Source organism: Cinclus cinclus, chromosome 5 (assembly GCF_963662255.1).
Source record: "Cinclus cinclus chromosome 5, bCinCin1.1, whole genome shotgun sequence".
NCBI lineage: Eukaryota > Metazoa > Chordata > Aves > Passeriformes > Cinclidae > Cinclus > Cinclus cinclus.
In genome coordinates, this window is record NC_085050.1 from 55,726,340 (window position 1) to 55,743,503 (window position 17,164).

At 37.6% G+C, this 17,164-nt stretch overlaps 1 protein-coding gene across 3 annotated transcripts in view; it reads right to left on the minus strand.

Moving 5' to 3' along the window:
- CCSER1 (coiled-coil serine rich protein 1) overlaps window positions 1-17,164 on the minus strand; it is a 530,723-nt gene that overhangs the window by 227,499 nt on the left and 286,060 nt on the right. For 2 of the 3 annotated variants that reach the window (XM_062493841.1, XM_062493842.1), the window contains exon 8: window positions 240-317. In XM_062493841.1, the coding sequence (XP_062349825.1) occupies window positions 240-317 (78 nt within the window). Of the gene's footprint in view, window positions 1-235; window positions 318-17,164 lie in introns of all 3 variants that reach the window. The other variant, XM_062493840.1, reaches the window with a different exon arrangement.

Sequence of the window (17,164 nt, forward strand, 5' to 3'; positions counted from 1 at the left end):
AACATTAATACATGCCATCCACATTCATTTATGCAAATTCTCAGCTCTACATAAAGCCTAAAATTAAGAGGGTATTGGTGTGCTGGCAGGTAGTTGTAATTATCTTCTCATGTTTCTGAAGGTATTTTAGAGTCACCAAATCCATGCATGGACACAACAGCAGCAGAGGCAAATCAAGTGACAGAGGTCTGAACACCCACAAAGATGATAAAAAAATACTGTTTGATACAGCTACTTACATCATGGCCTACAAGTTCTGTCTGTGTGGATTTATCTGCTTGGGAAGCAAGAGCCTTCTGAAAGCTCTGAGCTTTGTCCTGTAAAACAAAATGACATTGCATAGGTGAGTCATGTTTTCCTCACTGGGCTTTGCAGCTCCAAATATCCAAATTCAAAACTCATGCATGGACAGCTGGTAAAAAATACAGATTTATTATGGCCCTATTCACACTGGGAGGTTGATTTTCTTCCTATTATGTGCTTTTACAAACTTCTCTTTCTCTTAAACAGAGGGTGGATTCAAACAGTCCAACTGTGGTATGGCTATGCCCACAAGAAGGATGTCACTGAGGCAGAGGAGTACAAAGCACTGAGCAGCTGCAGGGACTCCAGCAAACACCAGCACCACTCCAACAGCAAAGAAATCCACTTTTATTTTTTTTAATTTATTTTTAACATTAAGGAATATGTAAACTTGCAGATCACAAACCTGAGATGATTTCTGCACTCCCCTAATGCAAAAATGTTAGCAAATCCTAAGCATTTATTGGGTATTGTATTGGTTTCTGCTTTTCCCATTCTTGGCCCTGTGTACCTTAATAAGTTTTGGAAGTGTGGCACAGAATCTCTGAACAGGTTTGAGCAAAGATATCTGGCTGCTTTGACACAAAAACCCCCAGATTCTGATATGTCATTTGAAACTGATCACAAAGCTTGCTGATCCTCATCCTTGAGCATACTATTTTAGTTTCCAGGAGAAGGCGTTTGCTAAAACAACTGTAAATATGTGGGGTAGGGCAGGAAAAGGCACACAGGAGGGGAAGAAGACTGCCAAGTTCTTTACTGCATTGATTTATGTTTTCCTGCTTACTTAATCAGTTTAATCTTTCAACCGTATCCATAAAAAATACTTACCTTGAACTCAAATTCCTCAAGATCTACAAAATATAACTGAATGCTACTGACAGGTATGCATTACAATAAACCAGAATTAATTTAAATTGAATTTCAAGTTAATTCACACTCAAGTTCTCACATTATTTGAATCAAGACAAGCTATGTACATCACTACATTGAGTAAACAGCAGAAAGAAGTCAAGCCCTCAGTGATCCTATCTCCAGTATTTCAATTCTTCAAATAAGGGGTGGGGGAAAACAGAAATCAGACTGATCTCTTCACTTGTATGAAACACTTGAGCCCAAATCTGATGATGTAACAACTGTGTTAAAACTGAATTCATACAAAAAGAGATCCTAGTCTGACAGAAATGGTTTGTCCTCTTGAGGTTTGAATTTACTAGCCCACTACCCAGAGCATTTTTATACGTTTAAAAAAACAGACATGAAATACCTATCTTATTTAACCACATTTTACTGCTCAGAAGCTCCATGAATTTTCAAGTAACAAACACAGATACAGGTTGTTCAAGGACCATAGTGATTAGAGAAATACCATCATTAAACTCTGTATCTGATTAAATTTAACATTTATGTTCTTTCTGTATGGATTCACAAATATATATTTTGAAAAAGCAGAGAGAAAAAAAAAAACCCTAAATGAATCTAAATATTCATTAAGGCAACAAATTAATTGGGAAAGTTAGAAAGGTTGGAATAACAAAGTCCTTTCCTGTCTTGAAGCTGCTCATTTAACTATGTATATGCAGTGAGAACCATTTTTAATATATCCAAGTTCTGATTCCACATTAACATGGTAATCCTTTTTATTTGCTTTTAGGGAGCTAACTAATAAAATGGGAAAACCAGAAAATTTCTAGATGTTCAGGTACTGGAAAAGAAAGTTAGAAACTAAAACCCTCTTACTTTTTTCTCAAGTACAGCAAAATAGAAAATGAAAGGTCTTTACAAGCCAGGCAGCACACTTGAACATTGATTCATAACAAAGAAGGAAGTTACCTGGACAGCAGCCTTCTACTACCCTCACTACTTCTAGGGATGATTAATATATAAGGTAACATTTTAAAGCAATGTCTCAAGTTTTTTCAAGTCCTGAAACTTCCTTGAGACCTTCTTGCCATTTTAAAAGACAAAAATGACTTTCTTTCAGTGGCTTCCTAGTGAAACTGAATAATTATTGACTTTTTGGCACATATTGACATATGTGACCCAGTGCTGCTTTCTGCCCTTTCTCCGTGTATCTGAGAAGAGTCAACTCCCCCTTCTCTAAGATATTATGTAATAAAAAGACTGCAAATAGATCTTTCCTCACCTTTTTTCTTTACAGGGTGAACAAAATAGGTACCTTTGCCTCTCTAAAGACCAAGAAGGGATTAAATAATTTATTTTAAAAATATTTTTAGGAGCAGCCGAAGTACTTCTAGGTGACTTTTTAAAAGTGAGAGCACTAATGAGCATATTTCCTTACCATTCTGTGTGTTACCACCTCTTATTAAAATAAACAGCACTAAAGTACATTTGTAGGTGACACGGATAAGAACATGAAAAACTTTTATTCCCTGGGTTCATCCTAATTAGTGAAAAGGCAGGAAGAACTATTGGCTGTTTTTAACAGCAACATTGCCAGGAACATTCACTGCACCCCTGCCTCTGAAGTACCTGTGTGTGTATCAGAGTGTGTATTCTGAGGGGAGAGAGGGAAAAACTGCATGGGAAGACATTTTCTCAATCGTTGCAGTCGCTTCAATTATTGAGAATACTGACTGTGTTATTTCAATAACCACAGTGAAAAGTATTAGACCATGAGTAGTGAAGATCATGTTCCTGTCTATTTCTCCACATGGGAATAAGTTCACACACAGTTTATATCTCAAACTAGCTCTGGTACAAGAGTGTCATGGTTCGAATACTTACTATTTTATTACTACACTTTTAATAAGTCATCCAATGGTGCTGATTTAGGAAGACAACAGACATCAGCTGATAACTGATGCAAGTAGAAATAGTACAAATAAAATAGAAAAGTGAAATGTAAGATAAAAAAAAAGTAAGAAATGTAAGACAAAGAAAAGGACTTAAGTCTTCACCACTGAAAGGCAGATAGTAAGAAAAAAAGAGAGTCACTTACTTATATTTAAAGAGTCAGTAAGGGTTGTTACATCTTGAAACATGACACTGGCTGTCTAAAACATTCCTTCTCTGAACAGAAGAATATCAAAACAATTTTCACAGCTTTGACTGTGAACATGTCAAAGTAATTTTTTAAGACTGTTTTCTTATCCCGTTCCCTACCAGTGACACCATGGTGACCACTTGTGGTGCTTTGTTTAATTGCAAATTCCAAAAAGAAAATGCTTGAAAACTACTTTGAAAGGTCATATTAAATCAAGGAGCAAAACTTAATGCCCCAGGTCTTTTGGAGGAATCAAAACTCTAGTGTCCAGTACAGCTGTGGCTTTCATCCCTAAGGAATGTATGATGTCTAATTAATAGCATATTAATTATTTTTTTTTCTTAATGGCTGTTTCACCTTTATTGTTACGTAGTTTTAAAAGTATAAAATCTCCTAAGTTAGCTTTTTAGCTCTGTCTTCTATTGCCTTTACAGACTGTTCTAAAACCTTATGAAGACAAATGTGGTGTTTTGTCTCAGCATACATCCAGAACAGCCTCCAACAGACAGCAACACTGCAGTCAGATTTACAACTTACATGTGATTGTTTCCCCTGCTTCAGGTATGAGCCCCACTGTTCATAACAACTTCATGTTCACCACAGAACTGGGGCAAAAAAACTGTTCTTCAGAAGACTTTAAAGATGTAAAGTCTTTTAATTCTGATGTGCTTTGGGATTAAACTTAATCAACAGCAGCAGTTAGGCAGAGAGCAAAGGGATAACAAGTAGGAAAAAATCTGCTTTCCACAATCTATTCTACTTAATTTACAGACTACAATGAGCTACAGAATTGACTTTATGACAGCTATTTCCATAGAAATTGAGTCCCTATTGGTTTGAGTCTTAGTTTGGGAAGAAAAAATACCATATACAGCATAGCTCCAGCTATCAGCTGCAGTACAGCTGAGCCACATCACATTGGAAACATTTTGTGAAGCCCAGAAAAAAGCCCAGCTGTCTCTTGAGCACAGCATGAGAAAACAGCTACAGCTTGGTTCAGCTATCCACACATAAATGTACTAAGAACTGAGATGCTAAATAGCCACAACAAATTTAGAGGCATTACTTTAGAACCATAGTGACAAACAGGTGGGACCATCCCCAAGGGGACTATACCACTGATTGGGAGAAAAACATGAGAAAACTTGGTGAGTATGCATCCAAGTATGCACAAATGCAGGTTTCACTGAGGATTATAGTTCTGTCAAATCACTGTAAACAACCAACACCAAAACTACATGGAATTTCAGAGACCATCTCACTGCTTTCACACAGGATTCTTACACAAACCAAAATAGTTTTTTCAGCTTTTACATTACGGGCCACTTGTAAAACATAAGGCAAATTTCTATGCATATGGTAAATATGGCATCTGGAATGAAAGACAGCACACCTTCTGCTTCCATTTCAATCAGAACATGACATCCAGGTATGAATCAAGAAAGGCTAAGACAAGCCTGTCTCCAAGCAGTTTGCAATCAGTAATTAGTTACTGCCAAGTCTGAACACATCTAATGAAAGACAGTTTCTAAATATGCAGTCACTTCATAATAGGTCACTCATTCAGTAAATCTGAATAGCAAGATCCTTACTGATTATGGTTCCCATGGCTACTTTTAGATACACACCTATGTAAAAACGTTACTAAAACATAGAGGAACATTTTCTAGTGATTGCATCTCTTATAAAAAAATAAAAAAATCAAATCACAGATCACATACTCACATATGGCCCAGACATGGCCATGCACGCTTTGAATAATGCAATGCAATACAAAATTTATATGTTCACTCTCTGTGAATAATATGGCCATAACAAGTGTTTGCAATCTTAACACACCAACAACAAAAACAAAAACTAAGACCTGAGAAAGTTATTGGAAGGTAAGGAAAAACAGCTGCACAGTCATAACCCTTCAAAGGGCTGACACATCAAGCACAGGAGTTCATGTAGAAATTATCTCTACAAATACTCTTGAACCTTTAATAAGCATTGTTGTTAGTTTTAATTTGTGTTCTGGTGGCACCCCCATGTCCAAGAAGATACTACTAAATCTTATAGTAGCTCATCTAAGAGAGAAGAGTATCTCTTTCAACCCATATATCCTCAGGTTATCACTCCTACACTGACTTCTAGGACCACCTAGACAAATAAAATCCTATCCCAGAATATAAAACACCCAACTGGCAAGATGAGGAGACACTATTACCCCAGTGTGACAACTCAGACGTGGTGATACAGGGGCACTAAGCCTTACAGCAAAAGCCTAAGCAAAACAAAAAAAAAAAAACACATTAGCACTATTGACTTGATCATCCCACAAATACTTGAAGAAAAATAGTCGATAAGTGATTTATTTTTCAATGTTGTGTGAAGCCACATGAAAAGTTATGGAGTACTGCATAAATTCCTAGGCCAAATCCCATGCCCTGGAAAAGCAGACTTCCTCATACCATTAAATTCAACACATTCTAGCTAGAACTTCTGGGCTCAGTTACCTTCTCAGAGCCCACAACAGAGGAGTACTCATCACAACATTGAATTGGAAGATTACTGCAAAGAAGAGTTACACATTCAGGTTCAAAGATCCAACTTGCACACCATTGATTCACAGTAATTTTGCACAGCATTTTTTATCTAAATGGACATCACAGCGGAATTCTCTTGAATTAGTGCTCTCATTTATTTAACTGAACAGTATTAAATAGTCCCTCTTAAGATATGAAACAACTTACTGGTTTTATACACATCAATTTTTGACCCATCATCTTTAAAGTACTTGATCATCAAAAATAAGCAAGTTGAAATCCACTTAACTTCTGCTTTTCTTATGTTTATTAGCTGAAAATAGAGATGAGACAAAGTCTCTAATTAAATTGCTTGCAAACTCATGTTCAGGTTTTTCAGAAATAACTGCAACGTACAATATCATGCTCCTTGAACAAGGACATAAACATATTATTTCAAATAGTTGTCTCATGGGGGTAGGACAGTACCTTTCTCATAGTCTAGCATGAACTAACTAAGAACCTGGAGTAGGAAAAAACAGATTAGAATAGATTATTCCTGCCCTTTTGCTTTCACTGAAGTATACTGCCACAACATTACCTCTAGGTGGTATGCTCATGATTCAGCTGGCAGAATTGTGCTGACACACACACAAAGCTAACAAGTAAATGGATACAAACCTACTAAATGTAGTTAAAAAGAAAGCACCATTTATAAATTTTGTTGTTTTTTTTTTTTCTTCCTTTATCCCTTTTCAGAACCACCACATCTATCGCTTTTATGGTGTACATGACTTTCAATGCTGCCAGGTTCTGCATAGGTACACAAGGAGAATTTTGGTCTGTCCAAAACATCTGTTTTAGAAGGCTTGGAGATTTTTTTTTTTTTTTTGGTAATTTCTTTCATGGTTTTTTTGGTGACTATCACTATTCATCAAAGGAAAAACTCTGCCTAAACCAATACAGTACAACGTAACAGCATTATGAAAATCCTGTAGCATTACTAACAGATGATTCTGCAAAACATTTAATATAAGGTTTTACTCGGGAAAGCTGTTACATTAACTTTTGAAATTATCAAAGGCATTCATTAACTTTTTGTTATGTTTTTCTTCCCTATCTACCATATGAAATTCTAACATCCTTTAGGTCTCTAAGAGGAGATATTTATGTGCATTGCCTGTCAAATATTTCAAATATTTCAGCTGGTTTGAGGTCTCCTTTGCCTCTGTGCACACAGGGACATTGGTGGGATGTGATTCACATGAGTGCCAGTCACTTGACACAGAGATTTAACAGAACATGCATTAGACAGACTGCAAGAATCATTAAATCATCACAGTCTAAATTGCAACTGCTGTTTATTGAAGGCTTTTGGCATTAATTAAACCTCACACAGCTAAGTATTTACAACAATTTTGCAGACTGCTGTCCTGAGGAATGAGATTCACGATTGTGGCATTAGGAGCATACAGTACAAAGGCAATGAAAGGGTCATTTTTGAGTTGTCCCAGCAGCACCTGCATGAGGCAGGCAGATTTTGATCATTTGTTGGTCAAGTGAATAGAGAAAAATAATCACATAAATCAAATAAATGCTGCCACCACAGAAATCCACAAATCCCTGGACCAATCTCTGTGCTAAATAAGGCTGCAGTTTTATTCACTGATACCAACAACATATAATCCCTGCATCATTGTAAATATACCCAGCAATATTGAAAACAACCCACAGCTGCCACTCTGAGCTGAGCTGAGTCTGAGCTCCCTGTGACATTATGTCAATTACTCAATAAATTTTGGCAGGTATTTTGGACAGAAGCATCAGTTTGGGTTTGGCATGGCCAGAAGAGGACAACTCTTTGACTTGCTTTTGTCCTGCACTCATGTGCAGCCCACTAAATGAACACATTCAAATGCACATGCTGGAAGTGATCAAGCTCCCTGTCCTTTCTAATTATTTTTTTTTACAGTGGTCAACACTAACGGGTTCACGGGACAGAGTGAGTTCCAGGAAAATCACTGTCTGGACAGATGAGAAAGGCCTCAGCTGGCAAGGGGCTTCAGCAGGAGCTCCAACCTGAAAGCCACACAGGCAACCAGCAGAGAGCTGCACAGCACCTTCTGCTCAGCTAACACTTTGGAGCCCAGAAGGGCTTGTAGGGATTTTATGGGAAAATGAGGCATGGAGAATTACAGGGTAACAGCGAGCTCCAATAGAAGACTAAGGAGACGTAGTCAGAACAGGATTTAGTGGTACAGCTCAGGAAAAAGCTTCAGTCACTACACCAGGCACTCGCACTGCAAAGACTTTTTCCTGGGCAATTAACTGCTTAAGCAAGGACCAAAAAGGCACTTTTACCCTTTGTGACCTTTCTCTCAGGGGAAGTCACAGCATGGTTTTTTCCAGTAATTGACACTGGAATGTTATTAAAGTAGATAGCTTTTTACTGTGAGTTCAGGTTCATCATTCATGCCCTCCATTCTTACCCAGTCACCCCAACTGAGACACTGAAAATTAAGTATGAAGCACATCATATTCAATTCACTAAGACAAAACCAACACACTTTAATATGCATTATCAGGTATTCCAAATACTATTGCAAAGTCTACAAGTAATTTTCAGCAGCTTTATACTACTTTGTCTAAGCAGAACAGATGTGACCAGACAACAAAATTGTCTTTCACTTTTACAGTACCAAAGCAATCCAGAAGAGAGGAGTATATCAATCTCTTCTTCTTTCAGACATCTCTTTGATTAATTCAGAAGCTTCCCCAGTGGTGGGAGTTTGACTTTGTGAGAGCTGTGAGACTGTTGCAAATTCTACACCAAACCATTTGGATGCTGGGTCTTAGTGAAGCATGTTAGCAATGACATTTTGATTTCAACTGGTGAAACTAACAAGATACATAGCAAAGTGTTGAGATAATGAGAACAGTATCATATAAAAATTGGAGCTTTCCAAGCACATGCAAATGATAATAACAAGTATTATAATGTACAAAGAAAGTAACCATTACATTCAGGTTTTTGCTATAATGGCCATGCAAAAAGGCAACTGCTGAACACAGAATTGAAATAGGACTTTTCTTACTATTTCCAGAAGAATTTTCAGGATTTTCAGGAAAGAGTACTGAAAAAAGATCTGTCATTTTTTCTTCCTTTTAAAATATAATTTCTCATCGTTTAAGGAAATTGTGACTAGACCTTTATTTCTCACTGACATATTTCATAAGCAAAACACATTGCTATGGTCCCCAAATTGCTGCTGCGATCAAACCAAAAAGGATGACTTATAATCATGACCATAAAGCAGCTGTCACATAAAACTGTTCAGAGAGGGGAAATCACAACTGAAACTAAGATATATTCATAAAAACATGAGAATTACATTATCAAAGTCTAAAGAGACACCCTGATACTTCTTGTAGTGTTTTTCAGACAAAAAAAGGAATAAATTCTCATTTTGCCTCAAAAATAAGAAGTGAAAAAGAGATGAAGGTGAAACTATGGCACTTGAAAAACATTAAAAGGCAGTTTATACTGTAACATAAATTCACTTTGCCAAATAAACTATTATCTCATAATCAGCCTACTGGTACACTATAGTTGATAACAATTGTTCTGCTAAAATTTTTACAAGTGTTTTTTAATGCTGTCCCAGTGCTGTCTGAGCTCATTGTGTGTACTTATCATCAAAAAAGGATTTGTTTGCAAATGCTGCTTTTAGATAAGCCAGTGTTGCCTAGGAAGATGCCTCATTTTTCAACACATGCAGAAGAGAGATGAATCCTGTTGGCCAAAGACCAGCAACTCCCTCTGATATTCACGTATAAATCAAAAAAGCCAGCTTTGAAAAAGCACTTTCAAACTAGGCAGGTTGAAATATGCAATGAATGGCTGCAGTAGAAGATGGAGCTATAAAACTACAAACACAGTCCAGTTGGATTGCACCAGTGAGCAGCAGAAATCCTTTGGGGGTTAATAAATAATCAGGTAAAAAGCAGCTCAGGAGATCCCTTGAGCTGCCAAGTGATGGACTGGGAGAGCAATGAAGAAAATATTTAATTTCTTCAAATGCCAGCTTTTCTGAAAGCAGCTGCTGCAGCAACCACTGGCTGGATAAACCCTTGCACTGACCCAGTACATTTTTCTTATTTCATATTCTAAAGACTAACTCAAATCCACTCCATTTTGTAATACTGCAATATCAGACTCCCAGGAACCCAGCTCATATTGTTTTGATGAACAAGAAAATTGGTTTCCTCTGGTTTTCATCCAGTTGTTCCTTGTTTCTTAATAACTAAAAGATACTCTGTGTAGACACAATAAAACACACCCATTTAATCTAAAAGAAATCCAGACAACCTCTTTTAACCTATAACTCTTTGGGAGCCATATGGCGGTTCTCCATCAGTTTTCAAAATTTCAAGCTTAGTAGAAGCTACCAAACATGCCAAAGAAACAGGTGTTTTATTAACATGGAAGTGAAAAGAGACTCTAAAAATACACTCAAAAGATGCAGTCAAAAGTACTGGCAAAAGCATTTACCTGTGAGACTTTGGGGGTAGCAATCTGTTATACTATCGCTACATGGTTCAGATTTCTGTTTTCCTCAGAAACCTCCTGCACTGTCCTCTCTAAGAAATCTGTGGATTTAGGAATCAAGTATCACCTATAATCATTAAGGGGAAACTGTGCAAAAAAGCTAAGCCTGTTTTCGTTCACTGATTATTTAACAAAGTAAAAAAAAAAGATAAAAATCTTGACTTTGCTCTGCTCCTTAAATGGGTTTTGCAAAACCAAAATTATACTATATCTTTCTGCGTTTTTTTTTTTTTTTTCTTTCCTATCCAGTTGTTCAATCCATTTGTTTCCTGATTTTCTGGTACTGAAACTCAAACTGGTTCAACAGACCAACAACTCAGAACATCAGTGAACCGTTAAAGTCAGATGTATATGAATAAACTGGTTCAGATTGCTCCCTATTTGATAATCACAGAAGGTTTGATATTTTCGTGTCTTGAGCATTTATAGCATGTTATTCCATTCACAGCAAACAGGACTCATACCTCCGAATCTGATTCATTTACAGAAGGCTGTCACATGTCTATTTCCAAATCGCATAAAAAATGAAATACAAAAGCAGAAAATAAAACAGAATTACTTGAGTAAACATCATTTTTAAAGTATAGATAGGGTAGATGTATCTTGTTTTCTGTGGAAAATTAACTGAGTTTTTCATGAGTTGCATGGAATTTCTCAAGTAGATTGTCTTCAGCTTTCAGGTTCTTCTAGCTATTTGTTTAAGAAATACTGCAGAACAAAATGGACTTGTAATTTAGAAGCACCACTCTACACAGAGAGTGGAAAGCTTCAAAAGTGATGCAGTGTTCAATATTCTTAGGAAGAGATATTCAGTTTATTCCATTTACACTGGCTTTTCTAGCATCACTTACGGAGGCAATATTTGCTTTCCTGTCAGAGTATGCATACAAGCTGAAATAAACAAAGCAACTATTTTACGAAGTGCCCAAATTACACCCAACCTGCTTAAAAGACTTAATGGTTTTTGGCAGCCTAAGTCTCCAGTTTTACCACAGTGACTATGGTAGACATCATAAACAGGTGAATTTATCCTTTTTTCTGTTCTTGAGTGCATTTCATTTCTATCCTAACCTTAGCTGATTTGCCTGGGGCACTCCAGAGATCTTCCATGACAATTGCTCCTATATATTCAGCTCAGCCCCATTCATAAGCAACGTTTTACCTGCTGCTCAGAATATCATGTTCCATTAGTTGTTCGTTTTGTTTATTTACTGGTCCTGGTGGAGGTCACTACACAGACTCTCAACTAGAAGGAGACCACAGCATGCAGAGACAAGTCAAAGGACTTAAACAAAACACGTGGAATAGGTAACACAAGCAAATCATTTGTTTGCCAGTAGATATAAAAGCTGGGGTTATAAGAGAACTTGAGATGACCATCTTTAGCACTACAGCTGGTCTCACATCAGCTCAGCTGGTACTATTCAAGCTTAGCTGCCTTAGGCTGGTGTAAGTCGTGTAATCTTTATGGTGTTCAAGAGACCAAATAACACATTTTATGCCACTGATAAAAACAGGGAAAAGGAAAAAAAAAAAAAAAAAACCACCTCCCTCCCCCAATTGCACATGCAGCTTCATCATTATCAATGTTCAGGATAGCTAGGAATTGGACTCAGATGCTACAAAACTAGAATTCTGACACAAAATTCACAGCTCTATTCATCTGAGTTCAATTCCTCTTTTCTCTTTTCACCTGCACTAGATTTGTGATGACCATCTCTTGTATTTCTTGCTTTCCACTCATGTTATCTCCTTGTAGACCTATTCCTTCCTTACTTTGTAACCTGTCTTTCCTTGCTACGAAATGGCTGATAACCTTTGTTCTTTTTCTGCTATTGAGACACTTTGCTCTTCCCTTTAGACTTCAGTCTCTGATACATGTGACCCTGAAACCCAAGGTCTCTCCCCACTGCAGTAACTTAAGTTCAGGGGCAGCCACAACAATAGGCTTCTAAAGTGCCAGGGCTGCCACCTTTTTCCAAGTTCTTTCTGAAGAAGTAAAGGTGTTGCCAAGGGGACAAAAAATGGAGCTTACTTCACTGCAGAAGTTCTCTTTGAACTGATACCTTCATGGCATTAGAACATCCTGAGGCATGAAAATACAGACACAACATCCTTGTTATTCTCTGTAGGTTTTTTTTTTGTTTTTTTTTTTTCCTCCAGCAAGGAGAGCACCTGTTTTCTCCATCTCAGGGTAATTTAAAAAACTGAATATATTTGCTTTATATTATGTCCTAAATGTGGATCTAGACTAAGAACCCTTCAGAGGGCAGGGTGAGATGTCCCTCACTTTCTGCTTCCTGTTCCAACCACTGCCTCACATGGGATATTTTTTTTTTTCCTCCATCTGGCCAAACTCCAGCAAAGTTAGCTGGCAAGCAAGAGTGGAGTTACAGCTGAGTGTGCAGCTGTGACACCACAGTATTATCCTGAGTACAGGACTTCTCAGCACAGCCTTCACCACACTGCACAGTGCCAGTCTTCACCCTATTTTCCTACATCTTACCCACCACCAGAACTCCTCTGCCTTCAGCAAAACAGCCTGCACAGCTCAGAATTCATAGAAAAAAACTGAGTTGACTGGGACATTAAATAGGTTAATGTGGAGGACCCAGCCAATCCCCCTTGTCAATACACACTCGTGCATTACCAGTTCTTGGAAGAGAAACTGAGACCACTCTTTTCATTAATTTGTTGTCCCCAGAGCTGGCACATTTACCATACTGGGCTTCATCAGAGACAGGTAAGAATGCTTTTAATGAAATGGAATCTTTTTTAGATCTTGTCCTAGACGTTAGTTGATATTGATTCCTTATTTTGCCAGACAGGAAAAAAATAGAGCCCTCTGTTGCATGCTGACCTTACATGGTTCAAAGTGGAAAAAAAAAATACATTTTTTTATAAACTTTCACTAACTATATGCACAGACCCCAAAGGAGAGGAGGTGCTCCAAACACTGGAACACAGATTCTCCTGCAGCCTGAGATAAAGCCCATAGTGAAGCAGCTGTGCCCTTGCCGCCCATGGAGGTCCACGGTGGAGAGAGCACCACCTACAGCCTGTGGAAAACTCCTCGATGGAGCAGGTGGATGGGCAAAGGAGTCTCTTACTCTGTCTGAAGCCCGTGCTTGGAGGAGAGACAGCAGGACCTGTGGCCCCATGGAGAGAGGAGAACACACTAGAGCAGGTCTGCTGCCAGGACCCATGACCCCATGGGACACAGACCTGGAACAGTCTGTTCCTGAAAAACTGGACCCCGTGGAAGGGATCTGTGCTGGAACAGTTTATGAAGAACTGCTGCTCAAGGGAAGGACCCATGATGAAAACATTGGTGGAGGACTGTCCCCTGTGGGAGGGACCCGATGCTGGAGCAGGGTAAGAGTGTGAGAAAGCTTCCCCATGATGAGCAAGGAGCTGCAGAGACAGTGATGAACAGAGAACAACTCCATTCCCTGTCCCCCTGCAATCACAGGGGGCTAGAGCAAATCCAGAGCAAAGCTCAGCCTGGGAAGAAGGGAGGGGTCAGTGAAAGGCTTTTGTAAATATTTGATTTTATTTCTATTTATCCTGATTTGATTGGCAACAAATTAATCTGACTGTATGGGTGTGTGATCTCTCCCTGTGCTTATCTCAGCCCATGGAGCTTTAAGTACACTTTCTCTCCCGTGTCCAGCTGAGGAGGGGGAGCGATGGAGTAGGTTTGGTGGGCACCTGGCACCATGCCAGGGTCAGCCCCCCACACTTGGATAACTGCAAGCCTGCAGGAGATGCACTCTGGAACAGATGTGCCCCCAGACAAGTGGAATGAAATTTTGCATGTACCAGCACCACGCAAGTGTAGCACTGGAGATTTGCTCCTGTAGGCCAAAATGATGGAAAACTTTATTACAGTGTGCAAAAGAAATGGTGCAGATTATGTATCTCATAGTACACCAGTATTACAAAAGTCTTAACTGCTGAAGTTCTATCTGGTAGAGTCTAAGTAGCTGCTTTGCACTCTAGAAAAACCTGAAGATTATCAATTTATTTTAACACACGTTTTTAGCAATTCATTCTCAGGCAGAGGGGAAAAAAAGAAAAAATAAAATAAAAGAAAAAAAATTAAAAAAGGCTCCAAATCACATTGCCTTTGATGCTACCCTTCCAGGGAAATCTTTAAATTGGACATAATGAGAGATCCAAGGTCAAAAGGGAAAGGAGATGTGATGTACCATAGCTCTCTCTGAGATACCCTTTCCTCTTCTATTTTCATTCATTTTACAGTTCAGAAAGGTACTCACCAGAAATTCAATGTTCTATATCAATGATTCTCACCAAATTGCCTTGCAGTACAGGTCACACAGTTCATTATACTCCCCTCTGCTCTGTCTGTTCCTGTGTTTCAGCTGGCTGCTTTAGACAGGTGGTTTCTTTATCCATCTCTGAATTTCTGTTCCCTGTAGTTACTCAGTGGTAGTCTCAGGATGCTACTCTGGAAGAACAGTAATTCTGATTTCCCCAAGTGTACTGTGTCATTACAATCTGTCAGGTTGGCATATCCAGCTTATCACTTCATTCCCCATCCAAAAAGGAAGCTCCAAAATAATGTATACCCTTTAGATTTCTTTTGCAAAAGTAAACCATGAGCACATCATATGTTAGTTACAAGCTCAATGACAGAATACTTCAGTGTAATATTAAACTAAAAGCCTTTGTGGAAAATCTGGAGAAAAACAGTAAGATCCTCCTGCATGCATGAGCAAATATTATTATTTATACAATTCAGAATGTCACAAAATTAGTTGTCTAGACTTTGCAATGTACAGTGAAACCATTTTCTATGTGTGAAAAAAGGTGGTAGTAGAAACGCATTACTTAAAATGATTTGGGACCTGTGGGAAATCAAGTACAGTCAGACATCAGTTCAGACAAAATATTCCAGTGAATCAGGTTACAAAGAAGAAATGAAATAATTATAAAAAAAACACCCTAAACCAAAGAAGTAAGTTCAGTTATATAGTAGGAGGTTGTCAAAAATTTGTTTTGTATGTCACAGATATAGTTTTCACTCTGATAAAGATCACTGCTTTCTAAATCCTGGCTGGTTTTTTTTTTTTTTTTTGTTTCCTTTTTCAGTTTTTGCTCGTTTGTTTTGATAGAACACCACCTTATAAGTATATTGCCCTTTCATTTGTTCCTTAATAGTAAAAACCTTACAAAACATTTACTGTTTTTCAAAAGGGATAATTTTCCCAAAACAATAGTTTCAATGAAGCTCAGCCTTCTCAGCTGTTTTTTCTTAACAGTTATTTCATCTTGGGAATTTTGTTGTTTTGTTTTGGGGTTAAGTGTTTAATTTCTTATAAAAATTAATCCACATGAAATATAACTTTTTAATCTATTTCTAAGGCCTCCATCTTCCAGCAGCAATTACTAACATGAATGGGGATATTTCCAAGGCTTTAGCTCACACTTTGTACCAGGCAAAAAGGAAAACAAAACCTGAACTGCATAGCATACAATGACTACATTAAATGCAATAAACTCTAATCACAAGATTAATTCCTCCCTCTTTTAGGGGCTGGGGTGAGGAGGGGGGAAGCAGGAAGGTGGTTCATGTGTCTGGAAATTTTATCACTGCCAGCAGAAACATGAGCAGAAACAAAGCCAGTATTCTGTACTTCCCCAGAGAGTGGTTTGTTTTGCAGCCTTCACTTTCCTTCAAGGTTTTGTAATTATATTTCCATAATTCAATCACATAAATGATATTATGACTTAGGTACTCCTTAATTTTATCCCACAAAAAGAGAAAGTTTGAATTTTCTACATATCACTGTAATAGCCAACTTATTAAAAACATGTAGCAGAGCTAAGTAATAATAGGATGTCCTTGCTTTCCAATATTTCTTTTAGAAATAGCTTTTACATATCTCCTTGGAATAGAGGCACTTGAACTTTCTTCACTGTTAAATACCTAACAAAATGAAATTCATGTAGCTCATTGATGGACTTGCTTGTGAGAGCTGTAAAGTTTTGGGGTGGGTTTTTGGGGGGGCATGGGGAAGGAGTGGAATTTCTTGGGTTTGGGGTTTTGATTTGTTATGATTTTTATTATAATGCACTTCTGGATTAAGCTGTTAAGTCCATACCTAACCCATTTTCTCAGATGCTGGAAGCACACAATTATCTGTATTAGCTTCCATGAGGCTCTCAAATACCAAGTGTATTTGAAGACTTATGCAATTTTCAAGGTAAGGACCTAGAAACCAAAATTTAATGAGAATAAAAAACACGACAAGATAAGCACTTAGTCTTCAAAACTTGGCTCTCTGATAAATTCATGCTCTTAAACCAGAATAGCAGAGAAAAGGGAGTTAAGTACTTCTCTTATTATAGCATTGGACTAAACTAATTTTTACATATTAACAACACAACATTATTTCACTAACTGAATTAAGTTTTGAAAAGGCCAGCAAGCAAAATCGTTTCTTTCAACTTGTCATGTAAAACTATATTTAATGAAAACCTGAAGTATTAACACAGAAGTATCAGCACAGAAGTAAAGGCATTTAAAAATAAACATAAATAGAAGAAATTAAGTTGCAGAAAATTAAGGATATTTCAAAAAAATACTATGAAAACTAGATCCTGGAGATTGAAGAATGGGTGTTTTGAGTATGAAACTAATTCCAGAGAGCATACCAGTTTGTTTAGTTTTATTTATGGAAATACTTAGCAGGTATTATTTCTTTTCTTTTG